At 46.4% G+C, this 25040-nt stretch overlaps 1 protein-coding gene across 1 annotated transcript; it reads left to right on the forward strand.

The window, feature by feature from the left end:
- Window positions 1-4286: 4286 nt before the first annotated feature.
- Window positions 4287-23565, forward strand: ACTR5 (actin related protein 5). Its single transcript, XM_082856594.1, has 9 exons — window positions 4287-4700; window positions 5898-6127; window positions 8064-8233; window positions 11686-11903; window positions 12578-12760; window positions 18371-18487; window positions 19213-19352; window positions 20404-20536; window positions 22969-23565. Exons 1-9 carry the CDS (start codon window positions 4302-4304, stop codon window positions 23224-23226), a joined length of 1848 nt encoding a protein of 615 aa, XP_082712720.1. The 5' UTR covers window positions 4287-4301; the 3' UTR covers window positions 23227-23565.
- Window positions 23566-25040: the final 1475 nt, after the last annotated feature.

Genomic DNA, 25040 nt, shown 5'->3' on the forward strand with positions numbered 1-25040 from the left:
AGTATGATAATCTCTAGGTCCATCCATGTTGATGCAAATGGCATCATTTCATTCTTTTTTAATGGCTGAGTAATATATATATATATATATATATATATATATATATATATATATATATACAAAACACATCTTTATCCATTCATCTGTCAATGGACCCTTAGGTAGCTTCCATGTCTTGACTATTGTAAATAGTGCTTCAATGAACATTGGGGTGCATGTATCTTTTCAAATTATGTTTTTCTCCAGAAATATGCCCAAGAGTGGGATGGCAGGGTCATATGGTAGCTCTATTTTTAAGGAACCTCCATACCGTTCTCCATCGTGGCTGCACCAATTTACATTCCCACCAACACCGTAGGAGGATTCCTTTTTCTCCACACACTCTCCAGCATTTACTGTTTGTGGACTTTTTGATGATGGTCATTCTGACTGGTGTGAGGTGATACCTCATTGTAATTTTGATTTGCATTTCTCTAATAATTAGCGGTGTTGAGCATCTTTTCATGTGCCTCTTGGCCATCCGTCTTCTTTGGAGAAATGTCTTTTTAGACCTTCTGCCCATTTTTTGATTGGGTTGTTTGTTTTTTGATATTGAGCTTCAACAGCCAAATTTGATGCCCGTTCCCATCACACCCTCCTGGCCAAACATCAGGCAGACTGGGAAGCAAATATTTCCTTGGAACAGTTTTCTAATGGCTCTATCATCTGAGTCCTGCTGTGCAGACTCCCTCATGAATAAGAGCATATGCATTGCCTGATCACCTAAATGTGCAGTGTGTATATGTAGTGGTGTGTGTGTGTGTGTGAGTTCAGAGACCAACATGAGAGTGCCTTAAGCAAAACAGAAGTTGTATTTCCTTCTCACGTAAAAATCAGAGCTGGTAAGAGGTCCAGACCCATGCTTCTCAAATTCTAATATGCACGTGAATCATTTGGGGATCTTCTTAAAATTCAGGTTCCTGATTCACTGGATCTATGGTGGAGCTGGAGGTTTTGCATTTCTAACAAGCTCCCAGGTGATGGTGAGGCTGCTGGGCTGCAATCCACACTTGGAGGTGCAAGGCCCTGGAGCACTGATTCTCAAAGTTTGCTTCCTTCTACCATCATCTGGGGAGATTAGAAAGCTCCCCATGCCCAGGTCTTACCACATAGGATGAAAGCAGAATCTCTAGGGGTGAGACCCAGGCATTAGCACTTTTGAAAGCTCCCCACAGTCATAGGTTGATAGCAATGATCAAAATGTGCTGGTCAGGAATTTATGGATTTCCTTCCCTGGCAGTGGAGTAACTTCTGGGCTAGAGCTCTCTCTGCCTCTCCTTTCCTGGGGCAACTCCATTGTCCACTGTTCTCAGTGCTCTTGGCTTTGCCCTCTGAGAAGTTCTTTCATATCCGTGAACCTCCTGGGGATCTCAGAGAGTATCCGCTCCTTGGGGTGGCACAGCTTTCACACTTGGCTTCCTCCTGGTGCAGGTTTGGGATCCTAGGGTTACCTTACAAGTCAAATATATAATTATGGAGTCCAGTCTTGTGGTTTCTTGACAATACAATTCCCTCAAAACTTAGTGTTGACCCTGTAGGTTCAATCGTGCCCCTCAAAAAGATATGTTGAAGTCCTAATGTCTTGTACCTGTGAATGTGATCTTACCTGGAAATAAGATTGTTGCAGAGGTACAGATGTAATTAGTTAGGATGAGGTCATACTGAAGTAGGGTGGGTCCTTAATCCTAATATGATATGATTTTTTAAAATCTTTATCAGAAGAGGAAAAGAGATACACAGAGAGAGACACACAGGGAGACCACATGACAATGCAGGCAGAGAGTGCAGGGTTGGGTCTACAAGCCAAAGACTGCCAGCAATACCAGAAGCTGGGAGCGAGGCAAGGAACAGATTCTCCCCTGGAGCTTTCAGAACGAGCACAGGCTTGCTGATACCTTGATTTTGGACTTCTAGCATCCAGGACCGTGAGTGAATATATTTCTGTTGTTTTCAGCCATTTCACTTTGTGGTACTTTGTTATGGCAGCCCTAGGAAACTAACAAACACAGTAGGCTTCTGATCTATCTTCTAGTCATTTCCATGGGCAAATAACTACAGCCATGGATTTCGTCTGGTGGTACATTGTGCAACAGACTAGCCACTAGCCATATATGGCTATTTAAGCTTAAATGTAAATTAAAATTAAATAAAAATTCCATTCCTCAGTTGCACTGCTCACATTTCAAGTGCTCTGTGGTCACATGTGGTTAGTGGCTACTGCATTAGACACTTCAGATTGTAGAACGTTCCCTTCAAAACAGAAAGAACTACTGAACGCCATTGGTCTAGTGTATCAGTCAGTTTTTTCCTGCAATAATGTTGCATAGCAACCCCAGAATTTCAGTGGATTATAAAAACAAACATTTTTGGTATCCATGGAACAGCTCAGCTTTAGGTGGCAGGTTGGCTGGACTTGGTTCCAGGCTACAGTTTGCATTGGGTTTTCTCCATGTGTCTCTCATCCTCTTTAGACTCAGGGCATGTTCTTCTCATGACTAACAGCAGGAGAGTAAGAGGGCAGTCTAAGCCACACAAGCACATTTGAAGCCTCTGCTCAGATCATATCTGGCTAACAGTCCACTGGCTAAAAGTGAGTCCCATGGCCAAGCCCAATATCAATGTCTACGGTGAGAGAGGCCCAACAAAGTTACATGGCAGATGGTATGGATGTTCACTCCTGTATTATCCTATTATAGAGGAGTGAAGAACTGGGAACAATAATCCAATCTACATTGCCTATACATAGTGCTTCCCCCCCCCGCCAAAAGGTAATACTTTCACATGGTTAAAAAATAAAAAGTATATGAAAAAGTATGCAGTGAAAAAGTCTCCCACACCTGACACACTCACCTTGTCCCTTTCCTTTACAAACTCTTTTCTTAGTTTCTTGTCCATGTGCATGAAAATACAAGCAAAAACATATATATTTTCTCCCCACCGCCTTTCTTAAAGGGAGTTCCTATAAACTGCACTACCTTATTTCTTTTAAATATATATCTTGGAGATTTTTCCGTATTAGTATACTTAGGTGTAGTTCTTAAACTTACATTCACTTATTTTCACTCTGTTCTGCTCCTCCCCACTTTCTCAGTTTAATGATGGATTCCTTCAGATGTCTGAGAAAATGGCTTGTGTTGAAAGGCAACACCTTTAATCTGATTTTGCCACTAACTGGCTCCCTATTTGGCCTAGAAGTGCTCCTAGAGGTTCTTGAGAACGTTTTGGGGTGTCATCTCTTGCTAAGGATGTTTATTTACAACCACCTTTTATAATTAACTTGCTTTTATCTCTCAAATTGTTCCAGAGCTGGGAGGGTAGAGTCAAGGCAGCTGCTCTAATTCTTGCAATCCCCTTGTCTGGTGGAAAGGGGGAAACAGGGCAGGGGAGAGCGTGCCCAGTCCTTTTAGAGCTAAAACTAAGCGGGTGGGGGGGTCCCGGTCACATTACCTCCACTCCCACCCTCATTGGCCAGAACTGAGTCACATGATCACAACAAGCCAAATGACCATGCGGGGGAATTATACCACTAAAAGGAAGAAAGAGAATATGCACATAGTAGGTAACAATTAGCAGTCCTTTTCTCAGCGTTTGAGGTCTGTGAGAGGGTACAGTCTGTAGGTCTTAATAAATCTATTTTAAAACTTTATATTGTATTATAAAATATAACACACGTGCAGAAAAGTGCACAAATCGTAAAGAGGACGGTTTGATGAATTTTCACAAAGTGAACACGCCTGAGTAGCGAGCTCCTCGGTCAAGAAATTGAGGTCGGTACCCCCGAGTTTGTTTCCTTGACAGCAAGGCTAACGGCGACGTAATCACGTGGGGGCAGAGCCAAGGGCGGTTGAAGATGATACCCAGCAAATAGGGCGTGGCTAAGCGGAATAGGGAGCCCCGCGGAGCTCATTTCTGGAGGCCAGGAAGGGGCTGGGCCCTTGGCGTTACGCGCTCGGGGCGGGGCTTCCTGGCCCAGAGTCCCGGCTACAGCGAAGGGGCGTGGTCAGGTCGGATGTTGGGGACGAGGTTAAGCCACAGCCAGAGAGGGCGGGGCCTAGCGATCCCGAAGGCGGCCTGGGCCACCAGGGGCGAGTTAGGTGAAAAGGCCGGCCGGGCTTAGAGAGGAGAGGAGGCTTGGAGAACCCGCTGTGATGCGCGGGGGCGGAGTCTCGCGCGATCTGGGCGGGCGCTGCGTCGGGGGCGGGGCTTCGCGCCATTTGGGCGGACGCTGCGGCGAAGGGCGGGGCCAGTGCGCGCGCTCCAACATGGCGGCGGCCAGTGCAGCCGGGCCGCCTACGAATGTGTTCCCATTTCGCGATGCCCGCGCCGCGCCGGATCAGGTACTGGAGGCCGGTCCGGTGGCGCACGGGCCACTGCCGGTGCCTCTGGTGCTGGACAACGGGTCGTTCCAGGCCCGCGCAGGCTGGGCGTGCCCCGGGCCGGACCCGGGCCCCGAGCCCCGGCTGCAGTTCCGCGCCGTGTGCGCCCGCGGGCGGGGCGGGGCTCGGGGCGGGGCGGGCCCGCAGGTAGGCAACGCGCTGGGCAGCCTGGAGCCGCTGCGCTGGATGCTGCGATCGCCCTTCGACCGCAACGTGCCGGTGAACCTGGAGCTGCAGGAGCTGCTGCTTGACTACAGCTTCCAGCATCTGGGTGTCTCCTCACAGGTGAAGGGCGTGGTGGGGTTAGGCTTGAGGGGAGGGGTGAGGTCGTGTCCCCGCTCACAACGCTCTCCGAGGGATAATAGTCACTCCAGTAGTTCTGAATGTCATTTAGTCATTGATTTAGTCAGTCGGTCAAATATTAGGCGCCTAACGTGTGTTAAGTCCTGTGCTAGGCTCTTGGGGTATGGCAGTGAGCAAAAACAACGCCCTTTTCTCTTGGAGCACATATTCGGGCTCGTTTGTTAATACATTAATTTATTATCAGATATGTATTGAGCATCTACTCTGTGTCAGGCACTTTTCTAGGTGTTTGAAATAACGTCCGTGAACGTGACACGAAATCTCCTGTGCTTATGGAGTGGGTGTGGAAAGTCGCTCTAGTATGAAAAAACAAACAATAAACGATGGAATTAAGTAGTATATTCTGTGGCATGATAGAAGGACAGGAGAGGGTTACATGTTTCCAGTAAGATGGTTAGGGGGAGGACTTGGGAAGAAGGTGTTGTCTGAGCAAGGACTAAAGGAGATGATTGAGGGAGCGATCCTTGTGAATATCTGAGGGAATAGTATTCCGGAGAGAGGGCACAGCCAGTAAAAAGGCCCTGAGGCAGGAGTGTGCCCTAATTCTAACTGAGGGCAGCCAGAGTGAGGGGAAGGGTAGTCAGTGGAAGAGGAAGTCGGAGAGGTAATGAGGGGACAAGTCACACACCTTATAGGCTTTTACACTGAGTGAAATGGGGAGCCGTTGCAGGGTGTTGAACAAAAAAGGGACGTGACTTATGTTCCAAAAGGATCACCATAGCTGCTGTATGGAGAATGGACTGGCCGGGGTCATAGGGTAGAAACAGGGAGACCAGTTAGAAGGCTGTTGCTGTTAGGAGGTGAGGGATGATGGTGACTTAGATGAGGAAGGAGTTGAGGATGTGGTAAGAAGCAGTTGGATTCTGGAGATATTTTGAAGATAGAGCCAGATGATTGGCTGACAGTTTGGCTGGGGCTTGACTTAAGTTGACCCTACTTTCATATTTTCCAAAGCAACTTCCAGGAGAGATGGGTGTTTCACAGTTGCTTCTGATCCAGTGTTTTGATTGGAGACCAAAAGCCAGTTGAGCCCTTGCAATAAGGATTTCTGTTTCTTTTTAGGCATTAAAAGGAGTATTCTCTTAGCACCTACCAATTTACTCTTTTCTTTCCAAGTAGGGCTGTGTCGATCATCCCATAGTTTTGACAGAAGCCGTGTGCAACCCACTGTATTCACGACAGATGATGTCCGAGCTTCTCTTTGAGTGCTATGGGATTCCTACGGTTGCCTATGGAATAGACAGCCTCTTCAGCTTCTACCACAATAAGCCAAAGAACTTGATTTCCAGCGGGCTCATCATTTCATCTGGATACCAGTGTACACATATTTTACCCATCTTAGAAGGGAGGTGAGTTGCACTTACGGCATTTGGGCACTGTTTTGAGAAGCATTCAGGAAACGTTTGTTGGGCACCTGATTTAAAGGTGGAGTGGAAAGAGCAAGGACAGGACCATGAACTGGCCTCTGGGCTTAGTTCTGACCTCCCTCACTGTGTGAGTATAGATGTCACTTCATCATCCATCCTTTGTGATCTCCTGGATCGAGTTGGGGTAGATGGTCCCTGAGGTCCAAATCCATAATTCTAGAACTTTATGGTTCTGACTTAATGGTGAGATGGCTAACACCATACCTGTAAGTTGTAGGTACTCAATAAAAATGTTCTGAGTAAATTATTTAAATAGATTTAATTTAGACTGTTGTGTTCTGGAGTCACTTTTTAATAAAGAGATTTTTTATTTTTTAATTTAAAGCTATTTAATGACAATTATTTAGACCTTTCTTTTTAACTACTGTACCTGGTACATAATAGGTACTTAATAGATGTTTTCAGGTTCTATAAAAGGTGAGGGTAGTTTCTGTCATGTTTAAAATCTTCTCGTTTTATAGCTGGGTTTTCGTTGTCTGTTAAAGAGACTAGGCCGGGGAGGGAGGGATAAATTGAGAATTTGGGATTAAAAGATGCACAGTACTATATATAAAACAGATAAACAACAAGGATTTACTATATACACATAGGATTCAATATCTTGTAATAATCTATAATGGAAAAGAAACTGAAAAAGAATGTATATATAACTGAATCACTTTGCTGTACACCTGAAACACTGTAAATTAACTATACTTCAATAAAAAATTAAAAAAAGAGAGAGAGAGAGAGACTAGGCCAGCCTCCTGCTCTCCTGAGAAGGTTTCTCTTTGCATAGAGATAGAGGGTGTGTAAGTAGTGAGAGAAGACCTGGCTTCGGGATTGAAAGCCTGGGTTTGCAGTTCTGCTGAGGTTGAGGTACTTAACTTCTTCACTTAGTTTCCTAACATATAAACTTGGGAAAAACTGATTTCTCAGGGTTACCTTGAGAATGAAACGAGATAATGTAGGTGATGGCACTTTGTAAAACAGTCTGAATATTTAAGTGAAAATAAATGCTGTTGAATTTATTTATTCCCTGTAGTGGGAATTTCTCTTGAAGTTCTTACAAAAATTTATGAAGAAAAAAATAATTCTTAGACATTACCAAACACTCCTGCTATAGAGTTTTCTATCTTATGTAACCAGAATATGCAGAAATTAAAAATAATATTGTTATTTTATGTTATGTTATATTGAGAGAAAGTGATTTTACCCAAAGGCTAAGAAATGATCAGATTGGGGCATATCATGTTCTATGCTGGCATCTGCTGGTGAGGTGTGATATAGCAGTGACGTTTTAGTACACAGCAAGTTCCTAGAGCTCTGCTCCTCTAACTTTCTCATATTGAGAAAATAAAGGTACTCTGGTTCTCCTCCCCTTCACTTCATGTCAGAGGGACCTGGTTCTCTTAGGAGATTACAGTAAGCCAATGTGTATGTGATTACTTAATGTGTTTGCATAAGTAGAAGTGGAGTGTCTAGGGGAGGGGTACTCAAACTCTGGCCTACACTAGAGGGACTTGGGAAGCTTGTCAAAATGCATATTCCTGGGGAAAAATGCATATTTCTAGGCCCTTCCCAGAGCAGATGAGTCCTTCTGAGATGCTTGCCAGGAAGTTATCTTCCGAGATGCTTGCCAGAAATTAGATGTTCATGTGTCTGTTTGGATGTGCTCTAGGAATGCCTGCATTGGGTAAGAGGTTGCACTAAGGCAACTTTAAAGTTCCTTCCAACTGTTAGGTTTTATTTCCCCCAGCTGGTCAGTTGCCTCCTTATTAGTCTACATCAAACTATCCTCTGCACTAGTGCACGTGCTCCATATTCTCTCCTCCACATTGCCAAAAATTTCAGTGCTGTTTCCATCCCTTGGTTGTAGGTTGGATGCTAAAAACTGCAAACGCATCAACCTGGGAGGAAGCCAAGCAGCTGGCTACCTCCAGCGTCTCCTGCAGCTGAAGTATCCTGGGCACCTGGCAGCCATCACTCTCAGCCGCATGGAGGAGATCCTGCACGAGCACAGCTACATCGCTGAGGATTATGTGGAAGGTACAAAGAGGATGTTTGCTTGCAGCTTTCGAATGTTGTCTACCTTTGGGGTGTTCCTTAAATTGTTCCCAGGGTGACTCTTTCGCTCACTTTTTTCCTCTTAGTACTTTTTAGCATTCCCTTCCCTTTTTGGTATTTGTTTTCCTAACAGACTTTTTCAATTAATTGATAACTTGCATATGTAGGTTCTTTTTCAACATTGTTTTGGCTACTCTGGTTCCTTTGCCTTTCCATATAAATATTAGGATCAGTTTGTCCATATCTACAAAAATGTTCTGTTGGGATTATGATTGAAAGAACATTAAATCTGTAGATCAGTTTGTATATAAAACAACAACATTCTAAATGTAGATTCAGATATAATGTTAAATCCAGATTGGGGAGAATTGACATTTTTTTTTACTATGTTGAGGCTTCTAATCCATGAACATAGTATGTCTTTCCATTTATCTAGGTCTTTATTGATTTCTTTCATCAGCATTTTATAATTTTCAGTGTATAGACTTGTACATGTTTTATTAGATTTATGCCTAATTATTTCTTTCCTTGTTTTTTTCATTTCAGTTGCTCATTGCTATTGTATAGAAATGCAATTAATTTTTGCATGTTTACCTTGTATCCTGTGACCTTGTGAAATTTACTAGTTCTAGTTTTTTGTAGATTCCTTGGGAATTTCTAGGTAGACGTGTAATCTGGGAATAGGGACATTTTTATTTCTACCTTTCCAATCTGTTTGCCTTTGTTTCTTTAGGAGTGGTAAGAGTGGACATTTTTGCCTTGTTCCTAACTGCTGATCTTGTGGTGGGGAAAGCCTTTAGTCTTTCCATATTAATTATATGATGTTACCTCTAGTTTTTTTTTTTTAACGTCTAGTTTTTTTTTGTTTTTTTTTTAACCTCTAGTTTTTTTACAGATATTCTTTATCAAATTGAGGAAGTTCCTTTCTGTGCCTAGTTTTGCTGATCATTTTTATCATGAATGGATTTTGAATTTTGTGAAATGCTTTTTCTGCATCTGATACGATCCTATGGTGTTTGTGCTTTGGACTGTTCATATAGGAGAGTATCATGGTTGCTTTTCAAATATTGAACTAGCCTTGATTTGGGGGGGTAAACCCCACTTATTCATGTATATTATTTTTTAATATATTGCTGGATTCAATTTGGTAAATTTTATGAGGTTTTTGTGTATATTCATGAGGAATATTAATCTATACTTTTCTTGTACTGTCTTTGTCTTGTTTTGGTATCATGGCAATGCTGGTCTTATTAAATGAGCTAGAAAGTGTTCTCGTCTGCTTTCTGGAAAAGACTGTGTAAATGATTGATATTATTTTTTTCTTTAAATGTTTGATAGAATTCTCAAGTAGAACCATTTGAGCCTGGGGATTTCTTTTTCTGAATGAATTCAGTTTCTTTAATAGAAGTAGGACTATTTCGGTGATTGCATTGGTGTCTTCTTTTTTGCTTTAGGTTTATTTTGCTCTTTTTTTCTAGTTTCTTAAGGTAGAAGCTTAGATTATTACGATAACTTCTTTTTAATATAGGCATTTAAAGCTTGAATTTCCCTCTCAGCAGTGCTTTATCTGCATTTCACAGATTTTGGTATGTTATGTGTTCTTTTTTACTGAGTTCACATATTTTCCAATTTCGCTAAGCCTTTTTTATTTGGAACCATTGATTATTTAGAAATATATTATTTTATATCCAAGTGTTTGGAGACTTCCTTGTTATCTTTCTGTGGTTGATTTCTAGTTTAATTTCATTATGGTCAAAGAACTTATGTTGTCTGGTATCAGTTAAACTTGTGAAGATTTGTTTTAGGACCCAGGCACGAGCTGCTTTGGCGAATATTCCACATACACTTGCAAAGAATGTGTATCCTGCTGTTGTTGGGTGGAGTATTCTGTGATGCCATTTAGGTTCTATTGGTTGATGATGTTGTTCAGTTCTTCTAGTCTCCTCTTCATTTTCCATCAAGCCATGTTGATTATTAAGGGTGTTGAAATCTCCAGGGATAATTGTGAATTTTCCCATTTCTCCTCTCAGTTCTGTCAGTTTTTGCTTTCAAGTGTCTGGAGCTCTTTTGTTAGGTAAACATTTAGGATTCTTACTTCTTCTTGGCAATTGATCTTTGACCATTATATAGTGTCCCTTTTTATCCCTTGCAATTTTCTTTGCTTTGAAGTCTGCTTGGACATTAACATAGCCACTCCAACTTTCTTTTGATTGGTGTGTCTTTCCGACCTTTTAATCTACCTGTATCGTTATATTCAAAGTAAGTTTCTTAATAGTTGGGTCCTTTTTTTTACAAAAAAAGATCCCTCTGTCAGTCTCTATCTTTTAATCGATATGTTAAGACCATTTCCAATTAATTTAATTCTTCGTATGTTTGGGTTTAGGTCCACCATTTGATTTTTTGTTTTCTGTTATTCCTTCTCTTTGTTGTTATTGCTCTCTCTTGCCTTCTTCGGGTTATTTGAACATTTGAAATTTTTTTGGTATTCCATTTTAATTTGTCTACTGTGTTTTTCATTGTATATTTCTCGTGTAGGTTTTTTTAGCTGTTGCTCTAGAGATGACAGTAAACAGGCTTTTCACAGTCTTCTTAGAATCTCTGTTTTACCAGTTCAAGTGGAACATGGAGGTGTCAGCATGCCAGAGGCCCCCTTTTTTTTTTTAACTTATTTATTTTATTTATTTTTGGCTGCGTTGGGTCTTTGTTGCTGCTTGCAGGCTTTCTCTAGTTGCTGCGAGTGGGGGCTACTCTTCATTGTGGTGCAGGGGCTTCTCATTGCGATGGCTTCTCCTGTTGCGGAGCATGGGCTCTAGGAGCGCGGGCTTCAGTAGTTGTGGTGCGCAAGCTCAGTAGTTGTGGCTCGCGGGCTCCAGAGCACAGGCTCAGTAGTTGTGGCATACGGGCTCAGTTGTTCTGCAGCATGTGGGATCTTCCTGGACCAGGGCTTGAACCCATGTCCCCTGCATTGGCAGGTGGATTCTTAACCACTGTGACACCAGGGAAGTCCCCAGAGGCCCCTTTATCCTTCCTCCTTTAGTTGGACTTGTCTTCTGTGTCGCATCTACATACATTGGAAAGCCATCAGACGTCATGGTTTTTACTTCCAATTGTCAATGTATTTTAAGGAGCTCAAGAGGAGGTTAATCTACTATGTTTAATCAGATTTTCATCACTTCTGTTGCTTTCCCTTCATTTCTGGTGCTCTAGATGGTATCCTTTCTGTCTGAAGAACTTTATTTAGCAATTCGCTCAGAGCAGGTGTGTTGGCATCGTGTCCAGGTCTTATAGCTGCATTTCGCCGATTGGGTGGCTTCAGAGATGGGATGGAGTGTGCTTCCTCCATCTTACCTGCACCTGGAACCCTGGTGCCGACTTTCTAATCTCAGTGCTATTAGTGTTTCCGTTTCCTAACTTCCAAAATCATTCTGTTGAAGAATTGCAGAAATGGCGGTGCCCTGATTACTATGAGAACAATGTCCACAAGATGCAGCTCCCGTTTTCCAGCAAGCTCCTGGGCAGCACCCTGACCTCCGAGGAGAAGCAGGAGAGGCGGCAGCAGCAGCTGCGGCGGCTGCAGGAGCTCAACGCGCGGCGGCGGGAGGAGAAGCTCCAGCTGGATCAGGAGCGGCTGGACCGGCTGCTCTACGTGCAGGTGACAGCGTACCCCCCAGGACGGGACCTCGGCCTTGCTCCATAAAACGCATCATGCATCTTTTTGACCTGGGGTCAAGAAGGGGTCTGAGGGGGGGTCATCCATGTAGAGATCGTGCATGTAGAGGACGGTGTAGCAGCAGGACCTGAGAGCTGTGGACCTGGCCTCGTTGATTTATTTTATCCTTGTGGTCCCCTTTGTTTGATTTTTAACTTTTGGTTTAAGTGTAGCACACGTGATGCAAAGCGCACAAGTCTTAAGTGTCCAGCTCAATGAATTTTCACCACTGAAACATGTGATGTATCCAGGTCAAGAAATAGAGCATTACCAGCAGCCCAGAAGCCTCCCTCAGCCTCCTCTTAGTAACTTTCCCATCTCTTCTCACCCAGAAGCTAACATTTCTGGCGTCTGTCCCCACAGATGAGTTTTGCCTGCTCCGGTGGTGCTGGGATGGTGATGCGTGGGAGCCCAGAGATAGCTGGGGAGGAGGGCTTCGTCGCGAAGCTTTGCTGGTGGGGGAGGGGGTGGTTCCATGGGGGGGCAGGCTCAGGGAGCTTGGGGAGCCCTCTGCCGCCATCGTTCTCTGTCCAGTTTCTAAGTTCCATCCCTCCTTCCCGTGCGTGATTGCCCCGATGCGCATCTTTGAGGATGGATTGTGACTGCTCGGCTTGCAGGAGCTCCTAGAGGATGGCCAGATGGATCAGTTTCACAAGGCCCTGATAGAGCTGAACATGGACTCCCCAGAAGAGCTGCAGTCCTACATACAGAAGCTCAGTGCCGCAGTGGAGCAGGCGAAGCAGAAGATCCTTCAAGCAGAAGTCAGCCTCGAGGTGGACGTGGTGGACAGCAAGCCAGAGGTACTGCGGGCCTCGGGAGGGAGGTCCCGCGGGGTGGGGTAGAGCAGGGGTCCCCAACCCCGGGGCCGCAGAGCAGGAGGTGAGCAGTGGGCGAGAGGGTGAAGCTCCATCTGCCGCTCCCCGTAGCTTGCGTTACCACTGGAACCATCCCCCCACCGTCCGTGGAAAAATGGTCTTCCATGAAACCGGTCCCTGGTGCCAGAAAGGTTGGGGACCACTGGTGTAGAGAGAACAGCCCTTTCTGAGGGCGAGAGGAGTGTCTGGAGAAGGCTGACATCAAAGGGGTTGTGACCGGACTCGGGGGAAAGAGAGCAGAGTGGTGTGTGATATCTACTGGTCGGGGCAGGGATGGCACTGACCTTGTACCAACTGAAGTTCTGAGCCAAGGGGTTTCAGCCAGTAGAGCTCTGTCCCCCGGGAAGGGGATGTGTGCGAGTAGAGTAGGAAGAACATACACACGCCTATCGTGTGGCCCATCTTGAACCTGAACCTGCCCCTCTGATGGTTCCTGGGCAGTTAGTCATATGCCCCCTTAACTTTCTTCTGATCTTCTATTAAATATATCATGGTTGCTCTTTCATTCACCTCCTTTCCATCGCCATGCTCCCTAAGGACAGGGATCACGCTTCATGTATAGTTTAGGAATTCTTACAGCCGCTAATAGCCATGCTCAATAAGGTATTTGTGGGTTGATTTAAGATCAGCCTTTTGTTAGTTACTAAACACTAACTCTTTGATCTTCTCTCTCCTTTTTGTTTCCCTGCCAGTGGGCTGTTAGTGTTGATGTGGCCAAAAGGGCAGGTGGCGGGGCTGAGATAGGATCCTGGGTAATTCATACCGTAGCACTGGGCCCTGCATGGTGAAGGGGCTGCCTGCAGGTCACACCTCGGCCCCAAGTCACTGGTTGGCTCTCCTGTCTCTAGAACTGGAAGAAAGTGTTAATAAGTGGACACATTGTTGCTGAATCTGTCATCTCTAGAGTGCTAAAACAAAGGAACTTGTTCATTGCCTTATGACACTGTGGGGCAAGATTAGCCAGTCCAACTGTTGATTTTTGTTTTTAAATCAACTTTACCTATATGTTTAGAAAGAAACAGTCTTGTGGAAAACTCCAGTTTGCTGCTGGGTGTAGTGTGGTGCTTACCAGGGACCTCAGGGCCGTCCTTGGCTCGGCAGGCAGCCTGCTTTGCAGGGACTGTGTCTCAGCTGGAGGCTGACTCTCGGTTCCTGCTCTCAGCCTCACCTTCCCCACCTCTCCGACAGGCTGTAGACCACGTGAGGACAGTGACTGGCCATGAGCATGCGTGACTGCTGAAGCAGATCCTGAGTCAGGCTGCCTCGGCACAGCGTACTGGATCACTGAGATCCAGGGTAGAAGTGCCTCGACCACCATCTTATTCTCGCACAGCGTCCCAGATCAGCTTCCGGAGAACTAATGTGCCTTTTCTAGTTTGCTCCTTTTCAGGTCTGTGTTTCAGATTTGAGCTGTTGTTTCCTAGGATCCAGATCCACATTGCTTTTGTTGTTTATTCATCTGTACTCAGTTTTATCATGCTTATCAGCATGTCCACAAGACGTCAGCATCTTTATATCAGAGATGGACCACTAAGCCACATGCACGTGGGGGAGTTCAGATTTAAAAAGAAAAAAACAAGCAACTCTGAAGATGTGATTCCCAAACAGTCGGGGAACCAGTTTTTCCTTTTCTTTTTTCATTTTTCTGCATTTGTTACATGCCCTGATTCAATCACTCTTTATTCATTCAGCAGATACTTATTAAGTCCCTACTTTGTTCTGTGCTCTAAGGGAACATATTCAAATTTCTCTGGGCTTGGGGTGATTTTGAAATGTTGTACTTTAAAAGGTTTCCCTACGTACAACAAATTTGATGAATCGATCTGTCCCCAAAGCTTTAATGGTCAGGGTGATTGTTAGAGATTAGATCGATTACAGTAACATTCATGGAATAAATTTGGCCACGACATTGGCCAGCCAGTTCTACCTTTCAAAAAGTATTTGTTATATTTTCCAACAATATAATTCTTTTAGAATGGAGAGAACAGATTTATGTGGACCACAGTTCATATTGAAATGCAATCTAAGCAGTAATGGCTGCACTGGATTAATATAGCTACATTTTTTAACTTCCAGTGTTTTCTAAAATCCATTTTTTCGGGACTTCGCTGGCGGTCCAGTGGTTAAGATGCCATGCTTCCAATGCAAGGGGCATTGGTTCGATCCCTGGTCGGGGAACTAAGATCCCACATGATGCACGGTGCGGCCAAAAACATAAATAAATAAAATCCATTTTTTCCTACAGACCAATCCATGCCAGCCCTCGGTATTCTGCAGGTATTCGACGATGATGTTGTAAAGGAATAGGCTTCCTTTTGAATACTTTTAATATACTTTTAAAATTTTAAATACTTTTAATATACTTTAAAATACCTCCTAATGAAGTATTTAAACTAAAAGATGCTGATTTTGCATCGCTACGAGCGCAGCGTAAGGGGATGGGGAGGTGGGAGCACAGCTTTCGAGCACCCTTGTTTGTTGGAAAAGACAATGGGCCTAATACAGAAAGTGCTCTGGCCTGACGATCCAAGATCAGAGCTGCCCTTTGCTTGTTTTTATGCTGCTCCAGGCTGTTCCAGGGAACCATGCTGCATCCTCTCTGAGGGACTTTGGCAAACTTGCCCTGTTCAGTTCCAAGAGAACAGTCATATTTACGTTCCCGCATGCCACCCAGTACACGTGGAGACCCTGGCAAACCCTAGGGGGAGAGAAACCAGCCATGCTAGAGAAATATGTTCTGTCTTAGATGTGTATTGTCGGCATTGAAATTACCAGCTTTGTTCCTCTCTGTGAATCATGTGAATTGGGATAAGGAAAATATCTTTTTATCATTTTTAGTGAAGCTAGAAATTATCTTATTTTTAAGGTGAGATGCTTTTGAATATAGCTAGATATGAAGGTGGATAATAATAGTTTTGTCACAGCTGAAGAAGCCTTTTGAAGCCCAGACATTCTGCAATCCTCTTTATTCTAGAGAAATTTGAGGGTTGCCAGGGACTAGGGGTACAGAGGTGACTAAGACGCAATCCCTGTCCTCCTTGGTACCTCAAAAAATAGGGCTACAGAACCATACTCAGGCTGTAATAAAACTTATCAAGTGTGGTGGTAGATGTGTGTGAGAATACAGAAAGAGTTTTGAGAAAGGATTGAGGTGTTTGAGCTGGGCCCTGAAAGATTATTTGATTTCAGCAGATAGCAAATGAGGAAGGAAGGACATTTTAGATGGAAAGAAGCACACGTGCGGGGAGCGGGGCACATCGGGCACAGAGAGCGTGGGAGATGAAGCTGGAAGGGAGGCCATGGCCACCTATTAAGGTCTTTATCCATCGCCCGGATATTATCCTTCAGACAGAGCCTTCAAAGTGTGCTGAGCAAGGCAATAATCTGATGAGATTTTATTTTAGGAAAATAACTGGCGGCAGTTAGGATGATGGCTTTAGGGAGAGGCAAGGCTGGAGGTGGGAAGACAGGATTAAAATGTGTGTAGTCATCCAGAAGAGAGCTGATTTTTGTCAGTGGCCTGGAGTTTGTCAGTGGCTGTTGGGGTGGAAGGTGGAGGAGGACACACTTCCAAGGTCGGAGCCAAAGATCCTGGTGTCGTTCAGGAGTGGCGGTTGCTGATGATAACAGAACATGTGCCAGACCCTGTGCTGGGCGCTTGTGCAAGTTTCATCTTGATTAATTTTCACAATTCCCTAAGTACCGTCTTCATTCCCATTTTATGAATAAGGAGACTGACATTGAGACGAGGAAAGAAACGTGCCCAAGGTTGCACAGCTAGGAGCAGCGCAGCTGGGAGACCCGAGCAGTCCGGGTCTAGATTGTCTCCGGTCACTGAGGCTGGGTTGAAAGGCAGCAGGGGGAGGTGGCGCTGGGGACTGAGCTTAGGGCGACGATGAGCTGGCTTCTGAGCCCATCTCTGGAGTCTCTGTGGGACACCAGGCAGGACTGTCCAGGACCCAGCTGTGGAAGGACCTAGACTCACACAGGGAGTGGGGAACGAAGAACGCCTGGGGAAGGCCACTGCTGAGGGGTGGGTGGAATCGAAGGGAAGAGTGTTACGAGGGGTTTACGACACCTGCTGACTGGTGACAGAGGGGTGGCCTGGTAGCGGTCTAGGGCTCTCTCTGCTCCTGCCTCACCAGAAGCCTGTTTCACGTATCTGCTGCTACATAAAAGCACTCCACACTTAGCAGTGTGAGGCAACAACCACGTTAATGTGCTCATGAATGTGATGGGTCAGGAGTTCAGACAGAGTGGAGCAGAGGACTCTGGGACCTCAGCTGGGAGGACTTGGACAATTGGGAACTGAACTCTCTGGAGGGTTTTTTCACTTCCCTGGCATCTGGACTGGGATGACTCAGAGGCTGGACTCCACAGACCTGAGCACCCACACGCGGCTCTCCGTGTGCTTGGGGCTTCTCAGCGCGGCCACTGACTTCCAGGAGGGAGCTCCTGGGAGGGAGGAGCCGGAGAGCGTATGTCAAGGGGCTTTGCCTTGTTTAAGAGTGACTTTGCGTTTTACCTTTGCAGCTGATATGAGTAGGTTCTAGGGAAGTGTAGTTAAGTACTCTGAATTGTGTCAGTAATTTACGTTCGTCATAGATTCTGAGAGTGAGGAGGGCTCACCTCTCAGGCAACCGTGATGGTTGGTGTTGAATCTGCTCGAACCCTTCCAGGACGCCGTCTCATCAGATAGTCCTCTCTACAATAGCTGTCACTGTTAGAGCCTCCTTCCAGGGAATGCAACAGAGTTCCTTCCTGAAACTTCTCCCCTTTGAGTCCGGAAGGTACAACTCATCTGCCTTTCATGTGGGAGGATGACAGATGCCCGAGGACATCATCCAGAACCATCCCCCCCACCCTCCCAACTTCATTTGTTCAGGTCAAAATTAAAGGTGTCCTAAACCCTCAATTAGGAACCGTGCTGGCATGTCTAGGCCCCGCCCAGGGTCATTGTCATGGAAGAGGAAAGCCTGTTCTGCAGGCCTCCACATATGGGAGGCATTGGGCCACCTTGGAGCCTTTAGTCACATCCCCAGCCAGTGGACCTGCCCTCAAGGGAACTGATTACTAAGCATGTTAGTGTTGGCACATATGTTTATTAATTATTGAGAGATTGACTTGATTTTGCCCGTAGTCTAAGCTGCTTTGTAGGACACCAGCTCTCACACCCTCTCCCCCAGAGCTCTGTGCGTGGTGGTGTGACAGGTGCAGGCAGACAGTCCTCCCCGGGGCGCCAGGCTGGAGCTGCCCCTCAGAAGCCTTCAGAGAAGGTGGGAGTTGATGAGGCTTGTCTCAGTGGGAAGGGTAGGGGATAAGAGCGAAGCTCATCCCTGGCTTTTTAGTCTTTTAATCTTGTGTTCACGTGTGTTCCTTTTTTTAACAGTTCAGAAACTTTTTCATAGTTTTTATGTGTGGATGTACTTTTAGGACGTTAGGCAAGATCCCAGTTCTTTTTGGTGACAGTAAACTCATAGAACTAAGGCTCGCTGAATTACAGGTTCTGTCCACTTGTGTTTCTTCTCTTCTCAGACCCCTGACCTGGGGCAGCTCGAACCATCTCTGGAAGACGTGGAAAACATCAACGATTTCGAGCCCTTGTTTTCGGAGGAAACGCCCGAAGTGGAGAAGCCGGTGACCACGGTCCAGGTTGGCCTCCCGTAGCTTCCACCTTGCTTATGCTTTGAAGCTTAACATAAATGACCAGTCAGATTTAGTCTGCTTCTTTAGGAATACTTTTTCCTAAAATACCAGTTGTATTTTCTAGAAGGGAGAGTCCCAGTACCGAAAGCTTCCGAAGTCAGGGTTTTTTTCCCTGCTGTGGTGATTGTTTGGGGTTCCAGCACTAAGCTCCGTGAATCTGTGAGAAACAATCTCCTCGGTGGAAGCATTTGGGCAACTAACTGGGGACTTTAGACCCAAAGACCAGCTTCTAATGATTTTATTTACATTTAAGCCAGTGTCATAATGCTTCATCCTCATTTGGGTCTGTGTTTCTGTCATTACAATGGCAGCCAGGTAGACTGGCGTGAGGCTGAGACACACCTGGGAGAAGGCCTTCTCGGCTCTGTGGGCACTGGGGACTGAGCCAGGCACTTGGTCTTCCAGTACCAGCCTTTCTCAGCTGCTTTTCACCAAGTCTCTTTCCCTGCATCTCAGGGACCATTTCATGAAGCAGATGTGTAGCGGTTTATAATCCAAAGGTTGAAGAAGGTAGAAAATTGAATTATCAAATCAAGAGAGTTGGGGAGAGGTTATTCTGGCACAAAAGACAGAAGCTATGTTGGAATAAGAAATGCAGTTAGAAGAAACTGGCACCTGGGATGTTTGTTCTCATGGCCTAAAAATATCTTCTAAACCTTGGGTTTTTAAAGCCCGTGTTTAACTTGGCAGCATATCATCAGCTGTTTGTTGGGACAGAAAGAATTCGAGCTCCAGAAATTATCTTCCAGCCATCTCTCATCGGGGAGGAGCAGGCTGGCATAGCTGAGACCCTCCAGTACATTCTGGACAGGTGAGGCTGAAACTTCTTTCTTTTACGTCTATTTTCCTGAACCATTTCCTTGAATTTTGAATTGAACAGTGGATTTGTTGGCCGGGCATCTCCTTTTCATTGACTTGCTGCACTCAGATGGTATTCTTTCTCTCTCACCAAGCGTGGCACAGAGTTAGGGCTCTCTAATTCATTTCTGAACGTGGAAATGCTTGATTTGAGGAGCTTTAAGAGTTTCTTTCAAAAATTTGGGCAACATGATACATGTGCATTGGCTTTCCTATAGATCTTCACAGTATTGCAGACTAGCGATTCTAAATCACCCTAAAAACGTGCAGAACTTAGTTTTTTCCCCTACCTTGCATTTTATTTATTTAAGAGTTTGCATTTCTACAAGAACATGCCTCCCCCGCACCCGTTTATACAGGTATTTTCCTGCAGTGTGAGTTTTCCTAATACAAGTTGGACAAGTAGGGAACACGATTTTGTGGTACTCTGGTTGCTATTGGTTAAAACAGGGTGGAAACTTACACCTAGCAAGGAAGAAAAGCCATTGCACCTACTTAGAGTGGCTTTGAGTTTTGTCTAGCAGTGGGTGGGAAAGTGAGCAAACACAAATAAGATAAAACTAGTAGTAAAAAAAAAAGCACAAGTGGAGAGATGGGTCCTCAAAAGGAGAGGCAGAACTTCTGGGGGTGATAGAAATGTTCTGTATCTTGGTTGTGGTGATGGTTACTGTGTAATGGTTACTGCTGCTGATGGGTATATAAATTTGTCAGACTTCATCCAAATGTATTTAAAGTAATCCTCAATAAAGTCAGTTTTTTAGAAAAACGTGTTAGAAGGGCATAATATTTTAATCATGCTAAGGAAATGGATTGACCATTCAAATTAAGGTTTTGGCTGGCTATTTGGAATTCTGTAAAGACACAAATGAAAAATGGAAGGCTTTTTTTTAACTTTTCGCGGAGACATTATCTGTTTTGTACTGAGAGCTTGCATTTCCACATCCATATTCTCTTCCAATATTCAAGTTGGAGGGACTAGAGCAGAGGAATCGTTTTGTCCCCAGGTACCCAAAGGATGTTCAGGAGTTGCTGGTTCAGAACGTTTTCCTCACTGGCGGGAACATGATGTATCCTGGGATGAAGGTCAGAATCGAGAAGGAGCTGTTGGAGATGAGACCCTTTCAGTCTTCCTTTCAGGTACCAATTGTCCGTGTAACCAGCTGTTTCGAAAATAGCCTTAATTATTTGTTTTCTGGTTACAAAAGTAGTAAAGTGTAAATGAGAAAAATTACTTGATAATTCCATCATCCAGAGATAGCCACTATTAACACGTTTGTGGCTTTCCTTCTGGTCTTCAATCTATGTTTAATTTTCTTTTTTTTTTTTTACTTTTATTTATGTATTTATTTATTTAATTTTGGCTGTGTTGGGTTCGTTGCTGTTTGTGGGCTTTCTCTAGTTGTGGTGAGCGGGGGCTGCTCTTCGTTGGCAGTGAGTGGGCTTCTCACTGCAGTGGCTTCTCTTGTTGCGGAGCATGGGCTCTAGGCGCATGGCTTCAGTAGTTGTGGCGATGGGCTTAGTTGCTCCGCGGCATGTGGGATCTTCCCGGACCAGGGATCGAAACCGTGTCCCCTGCATTGGCAGGCAGATTTTTAACCACTGAGCCACCAGGGAAGCCCTATGTTTAATTTTTAAAGCAGAATGGAAATTGTATTTTACGTATTTCTTTGTTTTAATTGACAAAGGAAGGCCTGCATATAGTAAAAGTTCAGAGAGTACAAAAGAGTGTACATTGAGAATAAGGCATTCTCTAGGAGACTGGCTGGGGAGATTTTTCTTTCTTTCACATATTTTCTGCACATTTGAGTGTATACTGCTTTGTAACCTGAATTTCTTAACCTGTCCTGAGCATTTTCTCCCGTGTCATTATTCTTCTAAAAAACTTAAAAACATGACTGTATGGTGTGGTTGCCCCACAGTTTATCTACCAAATTCCCAATCACCAAGAAACATGGTCTGAGCTCCTGTTGCAGACCAGGCACCTTGGGATGCTGAGATGTCCTAGACACCAGATGCCCTGGCCCCAAGGGGCTTGCTGTCCGAGGGGGCAGCAGTCAGATGAATAGGGGGGATAACCCACAGCGTGAGGGGCATACAGACGTAGGCATCTAGGGAAGGCTTCTTGGAGGTGAGTCTTCTGAAGATGAGGAGGTGTTTGCCAGGTAGAGAGTGTGGAGGGCTGTGGGGTGGAGAGAGCACTCCGGACAGGGCCTAGCAGGAGCAAGGGCTCGGGGGCCGCGCACTTGTTGAGTGGTGAGCAGCTGGGTGTGGCTGGGGCTCATGGCTGTGAAGAGGGGTGGGGGAGGGGAGTGTGCAGGGCACACGTGGTACAGAGCTTCCGTGTCCTGCTGGGGGCTTGGCTGTGGCCCCCTGTGCCGCACGCACGATGTGTTGTGCGTTCAGGGTGTGGTCTCTGGGCTTCGGTCCTGACTCCGGCCCCGCCGTCACTGAATTTTGCCAGGCCTCAGTTTTCTCCGCAGTACGGAGGAGATCGTCCTGGTGCCTGTTAACCAGCATTCAGCGCGCCTTGCCTGTCAGGTGCTCAGCACAGAGCCTGTGTGTGATAAACAGACATCAGCTGCTGTGCTGAGGGTCCCTAAGAACACTCCAGGTTCCACGATTCGCTAGACGGACCCACAGGATTCAACATGTAGTCCTCATGGTTTATCACAGTGAGCACTTCTCCGGTGCAAGGAGTAGAGTGAGCGCCTTACACTCGTTCTGTCACCGACACTTTCTAAGCCAGAGTGGGTGGGGCTTTTGTGACCCTGATTTTGTTGATGGTCCCTTCTCGCAAGTCCCACCCTCATCCTCCTCCATCTGTGCTGATTCCACCTGCCCTTTACTTCAGAAAGTTCCAAAACCACCATTCCATCCTGGGACTTCTATGGGTGGGGCAGGGAAGAGGGAGGTGGGAGGTCAGACAGGCGACTCCAGAGGAGGGGAGGCCCTATCTGAGCTGGAACGCGGTCCGCCCAGTGCTCAGCTCAGCCTCGATGAGGGGCACTCACAGGGCTGCTGACCCCGGCCTCACTCCCCTAATAAGCAGTGGAAACCGAGCGCTGGCAGCATCATGGAGAGCCCAGGTCAGCCTCTCTGCTCTCATTTCCCCTGAGGCTCCTTTGCCCCCATGGCCAGAGCCACCTCGCATCAGCGTCTGCTTCCCTCTGCTGGCAGAGAGGGGATCAGGTCCAGGAAGGCCTTCCCTCCAGGTCTCTCCACCTGACGGCTTGTGGTCTACAGCATGGGGCAGGAGGCAGGGCAGCTGGTCCCTCTCCCCCCCAGAGCGGCGGGTCTGACGTTGGTAGAGTAGCTGCTAACCACGTATCCGCTGAGGTCGTGTCCGGTGGGCTCTGCATGTTTGCGCGATTTCTTGAAGAGTCTGGAGCATTTCACTCAGCTCTCCTTGGAGGGTGCAGAGGTAGTCCTGCCCCGTCTTGGAATTAAAGGGGGCCCTCCTGCATGTGTATTTCTGGGGATAAAATGTAGGGGCTGTAGCTGGCCTTGCTGAACATTCAGTCCTCGGACCCTGATGGGAGACGCCCGTCCAGTGACTGCTCATGTTTCAGGTTCAGCTGGCCTCGAACCCTGTGCTGGACGCCTGGTATGGTGCTCGCGACTGGGCCTTGGACCACCTGGACAACGAGGACGTCTGGATCACCAGGAAGGAATATGAAGAGAAGGGAGGAGGCTACCTCAAGGAGCACTGTGCTTCCAACGTGTACGTCCCCATCCGCCTGCCCAAGCAGGCTTCGCGCTCCACAGAAGCCCAGGCATCCGGCAAGGGCTCGGGGGCCAGCGGAGGCGGGGCCGGCGAGCAGGCATAGCAGATGGGCCCCTCCAGGGACTTTGGGCCACGTCGGCCAGTGTGACGGGACAGTGACTCTGCCAGCTGTGTCTAGCCCGAGTCTGCTGGGAACATTTGGCTGCAAGATGGATTTCTCCTGGGGAGAACAGTTTAGTGCCACTGGGAGTGACCCTCTGCACCTGTGTTCTTTCAGGGGCGTTGGCGGTGAAGGGACTTTAGGTGGCCTGCTGTCTTTGCTGAGCCACGGATGAGCCATAGCCTTCACTTCCCGCAGCACTGAATGAAGACAGGGTGGGGGACGGAGGTGTACAGTCTGCACAGGCTTCCTTCTTACCACATTTTAAAGCCTTTCTTGTTTTTTTAAAAAAATCCTTTAAATTTTATATTGTCAGTGTAGATAGTCTTCTAAATTTATTCCAAAATTGTGTGAATGCCCAGCAGATGGAGTTCTTTCACATACAGGTAAAAAGGTAACATTTGTATCCTAAGAACAATCAACCACGAACTCTCAGGGGCTAGAAATATTTCCCTCCTTCTTCTGTTTCTGCTTAGAAATAAGGAAAAGGGGGCCCAAAGAGGGGAACCGGATAGTACGAAGTGACTCCGTTAGGGCCTGCCCAGTGCTCACTTCTGAATGGACAGGTGTGGGGCTAGTGGCCTGACTCTTGTTTGTACTTTCTTTGCTGGAAACTTTTCCACGATGTGAGGCCTTCCTACAGTTTTTAAAACTTCTCTTCCTGTGAGTGTGTTGGCTGCTTAACTTTTCAGGTCTTTCCGAAGAGAGAAACAGACTGGAAAAGGTGAGCCATGGAGCCTTTCCAGTTTAGCCACAACCTCACATTCCCTGGACCTTTGCAGCCTCATCGTAAACAGACAGATAACCCCTCTCTTATACAGAGATTGCTTGGTGAGAATTTTAACTCTCAAACATACCCAGTGCTTGAGCCCAGAAGGCTCCAGAGCTGCTAGCGTCCTTGTCACAGAAGCCGTATGTTTAAATCCCAGGGGATGTCTGGCCCAGCCCTCTGAGCAGGCCACTTCAGAACCAGTCTGCTGCTGCAGTTCACCGAGGACGGTCACCTGCATCTCCAGCTCTCGGGGCTTCGAAACTGAAGACCGGGAAGGGCCAGTGGTGGCGGGAGATCCAGGCTGACTCAGGGCCCCCCACGGCCCTGCTGGGGAGCCCCAGGCTGTCCACGGCTGGGCCTGAGGCCCGGTGAGATGGGGAGAGCAAACTGGAGCTGCCGAGAAAGGACAGATGCGAAGAAGGCAGGCCCGCCTCCTGGGAGAGGTTTCCACATCAGGTTTCTGGGGAGAGGAGTTGTGCTGACTGCCATAGGCCTGGGGAGACAGGGGTCTTTCTCCCACAGTCAACATTTTAAACAGCCTGAACAGCAGTGATGAGGTGGAAGGATTGCCCTGGAAGTCCAGCCTTGGTGAGGAGGGACCCTGGGTGGGCCGGTAAGCTGGGCTACAGTGTAGTCCAACAACAAGTGTGAAGCCGGGCCTAGTCGGGGTGCCCGTAGCCTGGCACTGAGGAGGTTTGGGGCTGCGGTGAGGCTGGACCTTGAGCTCTCCCACTTTATCTCTAAGCCCTCACTCACACTGAGCTTGCCGTGACCTCTGTGACACCTCTCAGCCCTTCCTCACGCAGACCACCAGCAGCACTCATCACTGTACCGAGAGCTTTTTCTCTGCCCCCAGATGGTCTCCTATAGACTGTAAAGCGTTCCCCAAGAGCAGGAGGAGGGTTTCATTCAGCTTGGAGTATCCACAGCCCAGTGCTGGGCCTGCAGGGTGCTGTGGGCTCACAGGATTTTGAATGAATGACCA

The sequence above is a fragment of the Leucopleurus acutus genome (genome assembly GCF_964270905.1).
Source record: "Leucopleurus acutus genome assembly, chromosome: 16".
NCBI lineage: Eukaryota > Metazoa > Chordata > Mammalia > Artiodactyla > Delphinidae > Leucopleurus > Leucopleurus acutus.

Coding starts and splice junctions, on each gene's coding strand:
- ACTR5 (XM_082856594.1), top strand. CDS start 4,302: ATGGCGGCGGCCAGTGCAGCCGGGCCGCCTACGAATGTGTTCCCATTT. Junction 8,234..11,685: donor CGCTGAGGATTATGTGGAAG/GTACAAAGAGGA, acceptor ATTCTGTTGAAG/AATTGCAGAAATGGCGGTGC. Junction 18,488..19,212: donor AGCCGGTGACCACGGTCCAG/GTTGGCCTCCCG, acceptor GGGTTTTTAAAG/CCCGTGTTTAACTTGGCAGC.